This window comes from Anguilla anguilla, chromosome 11 (genome assembly GCF_013347855.1).
Source record: "Anguilla anguilla isolate fAngAng1 chromosome 11, fAngAng1.pri, whole genome shotgun sequence".
In the NCBI taxonomy this organism is placed as follows: domain Eukaryota; kingdom Metazoa; phylum Chordata; class Actinopteri; order Anguilliformes; family Anguillidae; genus Anguilla; species Anguilla anguilla.
The window spans coordinates 44,324,598-44,337,848 of NC_049211.1; the positions used below are offsets into that span (position 1 = coordinate 44,324,598).

A 13,251-nucleotide genomic window follows, 5' to 3' on the forward strand; every position below is an offset into this window, starting at 1 on the left:
AAACCTAGTCAAATCTGTCTTCCAGCAAAAAAATGTGAAAGTATGTCGCCGTTTTAACGCAAAGTTCACTCACTTCGTACTGAATTATTTTTTACTGAGCGGTAACCAATTTAAAACCGATAGGCATAGAATTGTGCCTTATCAGGAATAACGGATCTCATAAAAATCTCACACAAAAATGCCAAGTTACTCACACATACAAAGCACTGTCTGTAACTCATCCATTCAAACTGGCAAAATCTAGGCCTGCCATTAAAAGTATTGATATCAAAATGACGCCAAGTTACTGTAATACAAACAATATGGTATCTTGCCTCACCAAAATTAAAGCTGTATTCCAAAGCAATGCTACCCAATGTTTCCAAAATTGTTTCAAGTCACTTGGCCCTGTGTTTTTTAATCTTACCTTTTTAAGAAAGTCAATACATTTGCCGTCATGAAGTGCATATGGCTGGCTGTGAGTGAATTTTGGTAAACATATGCATTAAAGATTCTGATATGTGCAAAAGCAATAGCAATAGTTTAAAAGCAATAGACAATTAATAGTTAGCAAATGTAATTGTAAGAAAATGTTAGTGTAAGACAAGCCTGAGGAAGGAGCAGGATTCTATCATCCAACCTTGCACGTCCCAATCAATGACATTGGCAGTGCCCCACCATCAAGTAACTGCCCAAGGGTGTGAATTTTTTTTCTTGTGTCCATGGTTTTAAAGAAGACAGGCCAGTAAGCACAGCTGAGCTCCGGTTGAATCCATATGGCCTGGCAATATTGGTTAACTGAATGAGTATGTCATAATGCAGTGTGTACGTTCGGTGAACGCTGGGTAGATGTGGTGCAAAAGCAATAGTTGATAAGTTAGGGTTAGGGTTAGGGCAATTATTAGTGAGAAAAAAAGCATGTTTAAGAGATTTACTTCAGGTGAGATTTGACCCTGTGACTCAATGATCTATAGACCGCAACATTACCACTGAGCCACAAACTGACTAGCTGTTGTTGATTATGGGAAGTTTCTTGGGGAAAAAGATACAAGTCCATTTTGCGTGTGTATGTGAGATTTTGATTAGCTGGTGTAGGTGAAGGATTGGCTGGTGTAAGTAAATGACCAATAGGGAGACATTCTTTGTGGGCTAGGAGCATTTCTGGCTGGAAAAAGAAAAAGGAGAAAGCGCAAAATCCCCTTAGTTTGGAGCTTTATTTTGTGGACGTGTGAAGTTGTTCATGAATTCTGGCTGTTGAAATGGGGTCAGAATGTACAGAAATGAATGTTTTTAAGGGCTGAGAGTCTGTGGTTGTTGCGGTTATTTCTGTGGGGAACCCTGAAAAGTGCCAAACTCTCGGTGCTGTATAGGTATGGGGCATGCCCCACCAAGGCGTAACTTGGTAGGTATGCCATCCCAATATGATTAATGTGTTGTTTGTTAGTGACCCATTACCATGACACCAATGTTATAATATTGATCTCTGTTTCGGACATTTCTTTGTGAAGAGAGACTTGGTGATATGCGATTGGTGGAAGTTTGAAGTAATGCAGGGTGGAAAGGTGTGAATACAAAGGATTCAACGGCCAGCAGAAAGCTTGTCGCTTTCGAATGCAATAACAACATGCAGGTGTTACAGGACAGGGGAACCTTGGGTATTTTACTATATATTTACTATTTTTTATATGCAATATATTTATTCTGACTTTTTGCTTTACACTGGCACACTGTTACTTTAAAATCAAAATGAAAAGGCATGATCACTCAATTTTTGCATCTGGAAAATGAGGGTTAAAAACACTGACTGCACGAGTAACAAATTCAACAGACACTGACACAGATTCTCATTTTAAGAATTATTAAATATTTAATATAACATTTTACATTTAGGTGGACAGTGTGTTTCATGAGGATTGTGGATCTACAGAAAAGGACAACACAAGGCCATGAATGTACAGAGAAGTTTAGTCTATATTAGCACCCAACCTACAGCAGGCTTGAAAAGGGGGAAAACACCTGTTTTATGTACAGCAGCTGAAATAACTTGACATTTCACCGATTTGTTCTGCTTTGGAAATAATTATAGAAAATAAAAATAAAAACAATTCTAAAAATTTAACTTAAACTGCCCTAATTTCATACATTCTGCAACATATTTTGCCCTGTATCTTGGTGATTAATACCGACACAGGCCATTTCAATCTTGGTTTTTTTTTTGTCTTTTTCCATTAGCTTAAGGCACAGGAAAATACTGGAAATTAACAAAAATCTACACAATATTAAACCTTGTCAGACATTAACCATTTTCACTGGTACATAATAATGAATGGTACCAAGTCACAATTTACTTCACGATGAACAGCGATCAGGAAAACAGCAGTGTTCTGCACTACATATTACAATTATGCTGTCCACCAGGAATTACTACCAGAAAGGTTCAGATTGTATCTGCTCAATAAAGTATATGAATGGCTGCTTTATGAGAACCTACAACATATCAATTTACACAAGAGTGACCTTTGCACCATTACAGCAGCTTCAATGCTAAATGGCTACACACATTTGACAGTTTACATTTCATTTGGGCTTTTTCTAGAACCATTAACTATATCTCCTACAGCCTTATTGTTTATATCATCAGTGAGCCTAGTCACATTTTAAAACTAGCCTCAGACACAGCAGAATTACTCCCCAGCCAACACAGCCATAACTCCCATAACCCATTGACCAGGTGTGCTTCCAGTAAGAACACTTGATTGTGGCTCAGTTGTTTATGTACTGCACATTCGCCATATTATCAGCATGGATGCTGCTGGTTCAGCCATGCCCTCCCATGCGTCTATGGTCTGCTTCTGCCTCAGTCACTTTACTCGGGCCCCAATGGCCATCCCAGGTGAAAAAGGAAATGTGAAGGAGTGAACCGGATGCTACCCGCTGCAGTTTTTTAGTGTTGCTTGAAATTAAGTCCTCAGTGGCACGCTCCATATGCCACGGTGCTCCATGTTCTCCCGACAGTCCGCTTCCAGGGCCACATATTCACAAGCTTACATTAAAGATCAAACAAATGACAATACATCACAGATTTTACAAATGAATTTCCAACAAGGCCAATGAAGCAAGAGTCTTCAACTGTGGCCCCAACAATCCAACTTTCTCCAAGTAGTTTTGTCTGATGTATAGATAGAGATGGTTAAACATGCCATCTTTCTCTTTTAAATCCATTCAAATGACCATGGAGTCTGATGATGACCATCTAATCATGCTTTGAGGAATGATTTAAGTGAACCGCTGAACCAAAAACTGGGATGTGCAGCAAAAAGTCTTCAACCACCTTAAGTTATACATTTTTGTACAGAACTATAGCAATTTTGCTTATTCTACCCACTACTGATCAATTCCCTTCCACTGCCCCCCCCCCCCTCCACAGGCAACACGCATTTACACCTCTTCACCCAATTACCAGAATTGCCAATAAACTGATCACCATCTCAGCTGAGGACTACACAGCCCCATCCCACCTCCCATAGCTGGTGGGTGTGCTTTAGAATCAGGGCTCCCTGCTACCGATAATCCAGTGCCTGCTGACGCTTTGCCATTCTTCTTCACAGCTGGCACAAGTGTGCCATTATGGAAACTTTATGCAGGGAAACAAAGGCATTGTAAAAGTGCTTGTCCGAGCTAGAGCAAGCAAGCAAGAAGCCATGGGCTTGTGCTCGATGGTGAAATCAGAGCGAGACTGAGGCCAGCAGCAACTCCACCCACCTTCTCATCACCTTCCCTCCTGGACACTGATTTGCTCTGCACCGTCTACAGCCACACCCCCTATTTTCTGCTGACCAAGAAAGCAAGACTGGCATTGTTTGCTCTGTTTGCTCTGTCTCTTGCCTTGCTACTCTGTAAAGTGTCTTTGTGACAGTGCTCTGTAAAAAGCACTATACAAATAAAATTGAATTGAACTGAATTCTCCCGTCTGCCCCAAGACTGCCATCCACCCCGTTTGCCCCAAGACTGGCATCCACCCTGTCTGCCCCAAGACTGGCATCCACCCCATCTGCCCCAAGACTGGCATCCACCCCGTCTGCCCCAAGACTGGCATCCACCCCGTCTGCCCCAAGGCTGGCATTCACCCCATCTGCCCCAAGGCTGGCATTCACCCCATCTGCCCCAAGACTGGCATCCACCCCATCTGCCCCAAGACTGCCATCCACCCCATCTGCCCCAAGACTGCCATCCACCCCGTCTGCCCCAAGACTGGCATCCACCCCATCTGCCCCAAGGCTGGCATTCACCCGTCTGCCCCAAGACTGCCATCCACCCTACAGCACCCAGACATAAGAGAGAGGCTTTAAAGACAAAAGAACAGGAAGTCTCCCTCAGAAACATGCCTAGAAACAGGAGAAGCAGCATATTGCCGCTTCCTCCACCCACCCCCTCCTGGCCTAGCGTGCATCTGGTGACTGCACCTGCTTGGATTTACAAAAGTACAGATGCGCTGTGGGGTCCGAACGGGTCGAGTGAAATGAATATGACTGGCGGAGAGACTGGCAGGAATAGCCCTGGTGATGCGACGCTCAGAGTTCCATTGGCACTTGGGAAGGTGGGGAAGGGGTGTCAGGTGCAGGGGCCGTCCTTAAAGTGGTGCAGGGGTGGAGGAAGGATTGGCGGTGTAGGGGTGGGGTGGGTACATTCAGAGCAGGGAGTCGTCGGTGCAGCCCCCCTCCAGCCCATAGCGGAACTCCTGAAGGTTAGAGATGCCATAGAAGTGTATGAAGGCAGCAGCCACCACCAGGACGTGGAAGATCTGGTGTGACTGGAACTGGGGAGACAGGTGTGGGGTGGGGAGAGAGAGAGAGAGAGAGAGAGGGGTGAAAGTGGTGAGAAATGCAGAACAGCTTGGTTCTTCCACAGCATGAAAGCTTGCAGTGGATGGAAGCTTGCTGTAGTGTGGACCTTACCCAGATGTCACACTTGCCGGGGAAGTAGCGCTCGGGGATCCTGGCGGCGTAGAGCCCGGCTCCAGTGATGTACATGGCACCCATCAGGTAGAACCAGCCCATCTGGCCCACGGTGGTGGCCTTCACAAAGCCCTCGGCTATGGTGAAGTGCATTGTGGGAATGATACCACTCAGTCCAAGGCCCATGAACACCCCTGTAGAGAGGAGCCACATAGCAAGGGTGTGAACCAACGTGCATGACCGCAACAGGACCAGTGGCAGGATATGCTTATGATTATGAACTAATGCACCATCACCAAAATTGAACAAGAGACGAGGATAAAAACATGGGGGTTAGACAGAGACAGTTGTAGAGTGGTCTAATTCTTAGAAAAAAGGAGCCCCCCAGAACAACACTGGCTATGATGGCCATAATGGACACGACTCCCTAGATTTACACAGGGTGTCAGGACATATATCCACTAATCATCACAGCCATTGCTCTCTGGGTTGTTATTGTGCTAGTGATTGGTGGAGCGCTTTTCTGTTTTCTGTGTGCACGGCGAGGCTAGAATTGCCCCAGCCCAATTTCATTATGCGGGTAACGAATAGAAAACCACTGACAGTGACTGGTGGATATTACATCCTGGATATCCATAAGGAAACTGAAGTAGGGGTCAGATGTTGGTACTGTCACCACAGAACCCTGTAGGATTATCAGCTTTCCATTAAAAAACAGAAATAAGCTCCACCAATCACAAGATATGCTGGTCGAAACAAAAACACCAACAGGCAACCGCAGGCAACAGCCTGGGTCTGGGCGGGATGGAGGGGGCCGTACCTGCCCGCGTGGGCCGGTGGCGGGGGGTGGCGAAGCGGTCCCATTGGGCCACGATGATGGCGGCGATGCCCAGGATGCAGACCACGGAGAGGTAGATGAGGCGGGGCTGCGGCGAGCAGTAGAACGAGTAGTACAGCCAGGGCACAAACGAGCCCATGATCAGCAGGGCAATGCCGGAGTAGTCCAACCTGCAAACACAGGCAGGCAGTACCCTTAGGCCAGGCTCACAGCCTAGCCCTAACCCTAACCCACACCCTAACCCACAGCCTAACCCTAACCTGCAAAAACAGGCGGGCAGTACCCTTAGGCCAGGCTTACAGCCTAGCCCTAACCCACAGCCTAACCCACACCCTCAGCCACACTCGGACTAAAGACACATTTCAAATCTCCCATTTCTATCAACGGTTCTTAAGAAATGTGTAGCACAACAACTATCTTCTTTCCTACAGGATAACAATGTGTATGAGTGGTTTCAGTCTGGTTTTAGGAAGCATCATAGTACCGAGACAGCCCTGCCCAAGTATTGAACGATCTGTTTCTCTCCCTCGATTGTGGATGCATCTCTGTTCTTGTCCTGCTTGACCTGAGTGCTGCCTTTGATACCATAGAACACCATATCCTCCTCCGTATCAAAAGATCAGCTGGTGTCACTGGGTAAGCCCTTGTGTGCTCTTGAGGTGCTCAACCAGTTGGCAATGGTAGCAGACAAACTCGCCCTGGAAATCGCTTTCCAGAAGCGCGATCATCCTGCAACCCTCACACAGCTTTGGCTACATCTTTACCCCCTAACTATCCCCCTATCTCTCCCTATCTAGAGCAAGTTACTGCCAAAAACACAAGCACCAAGACCACAATTTAAAAAAACATGTGGGTGGCTCTGGACAACTAGCAGCAAAAACCTAGGCACAAATAAATAAGGCACTTTTATCTAACATTAAGTGTTGAATAAGTAACAAGAAAAATAACTACCCGGAATGAAATCACTCCAGTTATAATAAACTAACTTAGCTAGCTTTATACTAAATAGCAATGATTGAAGGAACCCCTGTACTAATATTAAATATATTATTATATTTTGTTAATCTCAGAACAGAACACAACCTAAATTTACCTGGAATCAGATTATAAAATTATAACAGATAAGGTTAGCATGTAACTAATAAGGGCAAACTATCTAACTACAATAATATTTTGCTCCAGGGAGGTTGGAAAACCACACAAAAACCTTCGGTCATCAAGAAGGTGGCCGAATTATCTAACCAGCTAGTTTGGTAGCCAAGTGCTTAACAGAGGAAAAGCCTCCCTGTCCCCTAATGGCAACAATTTGCACATTATTAACCTGAGTGGAAACACCTGAAATTTGAAGAAGAAAAAAAAAGAAAAAGCCAAAATATCACAAAAAAGTTTTTACACTTGGCTGAGGTGGAAAAGTTGGTGTATCGATAAAGAGAAGATGCGATAATGAAACAGATTTTTAGATGATGATGTGACGGGGAGCTTCTGCTCCAGAAAGCCCATAAAATGGCGGTGTATGTTTGGCTGGCACTCTTCTGATTACACAATCTTGTTGCACCTTCTTCAGAATATTCACAGTAGTTGATGGAAATCTTGCCGACTTTGCCAACTTTTTGGAAATTTGGTTAACATTTCTGAATCATTTGGATGAAGTTATTTGCTGTTATGTGCTAGATGGTGAGTGACCCCTTCAGAAAGAGTGTGGACACTGAATCAAAATCAGTCCTGCAAAATGATGAGTTCAAACACAAAGCAAATAGCAACAAACCAAACCTGGAATACCAGCTTAAACATGTTTACAGAAAAAAGTGTGTAAACACGTTTTCCGCAATCATCGTGTGAATGGCTATATAACACGGGCACACACAGGGACCCCCAGGTCTGGATCAAAGAACCACTGCAGGGCATAATTCACAGGGCTTCCAAGGGGGAGACAGGGCTCAAATTCAGCCACAAGGGGGGGCGTCCTACTTGGAGAAGGTGCGGGACACTTTCTCGGAGTGGCAGTACACGGTGTGGAAGAGCCAGGAGAAGCAGAGGCACAGCACAGCGCCCAGGAAGAACATCCCCATCACCACCTTCTCCTGCAGCGGGGCCATGAAGGACACGTTGGGCCGCAGCATGGTGAGCGTGCCCAGGAACAGGAACAGAATTAGACCTGTGGAGAGGCCGGGGAAACAACCTGTCACCTGCCAGCAATGTCAAACCTAGCGGATTTATTCATTTTATTTTACCTTGATTTAACTAGGTGGATCAACTGAAAACTCTTCCCGTTTGCAGTGATGACTTGGGTAATAAAACCAGGTCGGGAAGGCCAGGGATTGTGCCACCAATTGGATTTATGGGATGATTAGGCTCTCGGTTTAGTGGGAATTTCACCAGGATGCCAGGGTTGACACTCATTGTCCTCTGAAAAGTGCCCTGTCCAGTGAGTCAGGACCTGGGGTTAATGTCTCATCTGAAGGACGGAACCCTCTACAGCGCAATGTCCCCTTCACTGCAGCTGGAGCACTGGATGAAGAGGTATTTGCGTGCGTGCGTGCGTGCGATTGTTATAATAAAATAAATGGTTTTGAATTGTCACAGGGAGAGACGCCGCTTACGAAGATTTCATTTAAAGTTTGTTTTAAGTTTCTATTCTGCAGACAAATCTGTGCTCAAGACAAATGCTATGGCAAATGTTTGCTCCCCGCCAGCAGCAAAAAAAAATTTAAAAAACACAATTTAAGAAGTGGGAGGCGGCGGCCTAGTTCACCCAGCAGATGCGTCCAGATGTTGCCGGTCTCCGTGTGGATGCGGAAGATGCTCCCGAAGCAGGCGCGGAAGGAGGGCATGGGCGGGCGGTGCCCGTGGAGCAGGTAGTCGTTGTCCTTCAGCCACTCGGGCAGGAGGTGGTACGGGATCACCCTCCAGCGACCCTCCCAAACCTGCGGGACAAAGCCCCGGTCACCAAGCGCACGCCGAAGCCCTGCAGCGGCACGGCGGGGGACAAACCGCGGGACCCACCACGGGACCCACCACGGGACCCACCTTGTGCACAAACTCCTCCATCTTCTCCATGGCGTGGTGGGCCTGCAGGGGTAGAGTTAGCACCCGCACCTCTTCACCCTCCTCCTCCTCCTCGCCCTCATCTTCCTCGTTGTCGGAGAGAGGACAGGCCCCAGCAGTCCCTGTTGCCCCCTGCAGAGACCACAACCTTAGCTTCAGCCTCTGACTGTCTGTTCCTCTGCTCTGAAGGAGTCAGAACATGTTTTTCATCATTATAGGCACCTTGTTGCTATCAGAACATTTGCCTGTAAGACAGAGGTGTTTATTAAATGCACTTTCCCCAGTTCACTTTTGCCCATTCAAGCCCACCCAGTAGCCTGCTGAGGACGTTGTTTTGCTAGTGTCAGTGTAAAGCATAAATCATGGGTCTCTAACTCCAGTCCTCAAGGGCTACAGTGCTGTCAGGAGGTTTTTTTTGTGGTCCTATTTAAATGAGCAGCCAATATAGGCTTTTGGGGGAAAAGAAAAGAAAAATTTTTTTTTTTAAATGTAATAAAGAAGCATGAGCTCTCTTAACCAATCAATTACTTATATACAGCAACTGATGAAACACACCAAGCACCAGCAGACACTGCAGCCCTGAACAAGATTAACAATCCTGGACATTTTGTAAAATGCGCCAGTGCTGTGCATGGTGTCTATTCCTGTTCCTCCACCTTACACCCCTCCCCCCCGGTTTACCCCTGACATTACCCCCCTGGCAGCTCCTGCACACCCTGAGCCCTCTAACAGGGGCCCCAGCTCCGCCAGCCCCGCATCGCCATCGTGGCTCTCCTCCGAGATGTGACACTCTGCATCGCTGGCTGAGCCATTTCGGGCTGACATGGGGACACCGTCCCGTAGCCTCTCGTCCCCACCACCCTCCACAGTCCGGCACTCCGAGCCTGGTCAGGTCACACTGTGGAAACACACACACACACGCACACGCACACGCACACGCACACGCACACGCACACGCACACGCACACGCACACACACACACACGCGCACACACACACGCGCACACACACACACACACGCACACGCACACACACGCACACACACGCGCACACACACACATGCACGCGCACGCACACACACACACACACACGCACACACACACGCGCACACACACACGCACAAACACACACACGCACAGATACACACCCACACACATGCACGCACACACACACACACACGCACGCACACGCGCACACACACACATGTGCACACGCACACACACACACGCACACGCACACACACGCACAGATACACACCCACACACATGCACGCGCACACACACACACACACACACACGCACAGATACACACCCGCCCACCCACACACACACACAAACACAGACACGCACACAGGTGAACACAGATGCAGACACGCGCACACACACAAGCACAGGAACACACACACACAAGCACAGGAACACACACACACACACACACACGGTTGCACAATGTAAACAAGCAACGACAGGAGGCAGCAAAACAGGCTTCAACTCTTCAAGTGTAGAACACTTACCTGTGGGAGTGCAAACACTTCTTCAGCCAGTCGTGTGACGTGGAGCTGTGCTCATATCACTGTTGGTTGGGACTCCTCTCTCCCCCACCGTCCTAAAAACATACCATGATAAACCATGAGGATAACACTGTAGCTTCGTTTTAACTTTTACCGCAATTTTCTATTGTATTTTAAGTCCTGTGCTAAATTCCAAAAACAGGACATTTGTTCTATTGCTGATAAGCTAACTTCAAGAATTCAGACTGATGCCCAAAAAAAGGTGCTTGTATTGTAACAAAGCAACCTGTCAAATTATTGATTCTTTATCCACGTCATCAGAGAACAGAAACAGCAACTCATATCCAAATGACAGTTACACCATATGGACAGGTAACTTACACCTGATAAAGCTGGAGACAGACTAATGGAAACATGTTTTTTATCAACAGCATGTCAAACATGTAGTCACATAACACCTAACACAGCATCCCAAGGGCTCAATTAAAAAAAAACATCCACCATCAGATTACGTGCATCGTGGGCCTCTGGGAAAGGACGTGGAGGTTCATGGTTAAATTCCACTCCTAGAGGGTTCACGTCATGCAACAAACATAGGAAAGGTGAGAAATCCCTTCTACACCCAGAGCCTCATGTGAAAATCAATTCAAATCATTTTCGCCACACCAAAAACAACTATTCCAAAGCACTTCATTATTACAAGAAGATGCATTACGATGCAGTCAAAGTATGCGAACTTAACGCATTTAGAAACCATTAATGAGTCTTTTAGATATGACAACAGACAGGTATGTTCAAGAATTCTTGAGCATTGAGGAAAACAGAACAAATGTAGTATAATGGCTAAGGAGTTGGTCTTGTAACCTAAAGGTTGCAGGTTCACTTCCCAGGTAGGACACTGCCGTTGTAACCTTGAGCAAAGTACTTAACCTGCATTGCTCCAGTATATATCCAGCTGTATAACTGGACACAGTGTAAGTCGCTCTGGATAAGAGCGTCTGCTAAATGTCTGGAATGCAATGCATAGCTAGTCGCAACTGTCTACTTAGCGATACCGTTTGCTAACTACATTGAATGTTGACATTCACAAAATTACAGCAGCCGAGACTATAAGCAACAAACTAGCTAACTATAGTATCTAGAGTTAGCTAACATCCCTAGCTAAGTAATTAAGCTATCGCAGCAACTAGACTAGCAACCTTATGACAGCTGTAACACTGACTTGCAGTGCTATTTTGATAACAACGACACGTCGCTTTAACCAGATAGACTACGGCATATAGTCATACTAGTTACGACCCTCTCGAATTATTGGCTACGGCCAGATAGCAACCTTAACTTAGATGTGTCACCTTTCCCTTTCAACCATGGTAATTTAACACCAAAACGTAGCGAATGTAACCTAAGAACTAAATTCCAGATTTTTAAATGGGACTTGCACAACACTACGACAGCTAATTTAACTAGCTAGTAATTGTTACCCTACTATTTAATTCAAACATCGCTTAACTTTAACTACCGGTACATTTATTTACAGGTAAGAGATATAGTAGTAGCCTACATTTAAATCCTAGATAACATTTGAATCTCGCCAGGTGCGCAGTGAAATTACTTCTACCCCAGCCGGTAAAACGAGTGTACCTGCGAGTAAAATGGCATGGAAACTTTATCGTACATACTGTTCCATAGCCACGTCGTTAGGTAACCTTAACCAAGCCGAAAGTAATCGTTTGCCCACCTAGGTCCAGAAATGGAAACGGCGATCTAGCTAGTCGTTCTACATCCTAAAATTCCTTTTGCCCAAGAGCAAACGGTTCGTTTGAAAGCCAGGAATTGGCAATGCGCTTCTTGCGTAACTCAGAACAACAGACTGCATTGCTAGCTAGCAAGCAATACACGTTTGCTATGCTACACACAAATCCGATGTCCCATTTCTGTTCTCGAATCCATCTATCCACGTTTGATACTTTGACAAGTCGTTAATTTAATTGAGACTTCACGCCCCTATATCATAAAAACATTAGCCAGTGATAAATTTGCTTACCCTTCTAAATCCACCAAAACTATTACCGAAACAGTATTTGGATTTTTCTTCTTTTCCGGCTTCCAACAAAAACAGAGCTCCGTGAAGCTGGCAATTGCTGCTGGCAACAATAGGAGACTTCCGGTTATAGGATTTCAAACTAAAAGCTCCGCAAATGCAATGATGTCTCAAGTACGCACAGTGGAAAATTTCAAACAGAGAAAAGCGCTGATCAAATCCAAAATCATTGAGCACAGCCTGGCCATGGAAACCGGCCAAGACCAACAAACCTGACTGCCCAGAGTAGAGCGGTTGGGGTTATATTGCGACCAAGAGCTAACTGGTACAGAACTGCACATCCCCACTAAATGTGGTAAGTATAAAGTAATATAAAGAAATGGGTTATTTATTTCATACATCAGCAAAAAAAGCAATTTCTTTAATTGTAAAAAATAAAAGCTATTTTATTCCGATTTTCTCAACAAATATAAATTCTGGGAGAAAAACATTCTATGATGAAATTAGCCACACACCTGCCACTGTCAAAAAGACAATAGTGGCCCCCTAAATTAGAAAGTTTTCACCATTATTACTAGGGGTCCAACAGTGAAGAATTATGATTTTTCCAGCACATTATTCTTCAACATTTTGGGGAAAAAACGGCCTGACTAGGTTTCATGAAATTTTGCATACTTATAGAGGATCACTCCAAATAGCAAATAAGCAATTATGGTGCCAATTGTCCTCATGGTGACATTGCATCACTCAATTGCATTTCCAACCCATAACTCTTCAACCCTCTTGAGCCATAAAACCACCATCCTCATATCCCACTTATAAATATAAGGTTTGATATGAAATAATGAAACTTGGTTTTTGAACAGACACCTACATCAAGACAT

At 45.3% G+C, this 13,251-nt stretch overlaps 1 protein-coding gene across 4 annotated transcripts; it reads right to left on the minus strand.

The window, feature by feature from the left end:
- Window positions 1–1,820: 1,820 nt before the first annotated feature.
- LOC118208142 (adiponectin receptor protein 1-like) lies at window positions 1,821–12,488 on the minus strand. 4 transcript variants are annotated; one of them, XM_035382522.1, is made up of 9 exons: window positions 12,371–12,488; window positions 10,330–10,421; window positions 9,511–9,715; window positions 8,800–8,949; window positions 8,525–8,696; window positions 7,741–7,927; window positions 5,755–5,942; window positions 4,935–5,128; window positions 1,821–4,795 (listed from the first exon to the last, which is right to left on the minus strand). In XM_035382522.1, the coding sequence occupies exons 3-9, from the start codon at window positions 9,640–9,642 to the stop codon at window positions 4,667–4,669; spliced, it is 1,152 nt and encodes a 383-aa protein (XP_035238413.1). In that variant the 5' UTR covers window positions 9,643–9,715; window positions 10,330–10,421; window positions 12,371–12,488; the 3' UTR covers window positions 1,821–4,666. The 4 variants fall into 4 exon arrangements, with proteins under 4 accessions (XP_035238413.1, XP_035238410.1, XP_035238411.1 ...); XM_035382519.1 differs by having other exon boundaries at window positions 8,800–9,000; XM_035382520.1 differs by lacking the exon at window positions 12,371–12,488 and adding an exon at window positions 12,065–12,213 and having other exon boundaries at window positions 8,800–9,000.
- Between the last annotated feature and the right edge of the window lie 763 nt (window positions 12,489–13,251).

Coding starts and splice junctions, on each gene's coding strand:
- LOC118208142 (XM_035382519.1), bottom strand. CDS start 9,642: ATGTCAGCCCGAAATGGCTCAGCCAGCGATGCAGAGTGTCACATCTCG. Junction 7,928..8,524: donor CATCTGGACGCATCTGCTGG/GTGAACTAGGCC, acceptor GCCTCTCCACAG/GTCTAATTCTGTTCCTGTTC. Junction 5,943..7,740: donor GTGTCCCGCACCTTCTCCAA/GTAGGACGCCCC, acceptor CTGTGTTTGCAG/GTTGGACTACTCCGGCATTG.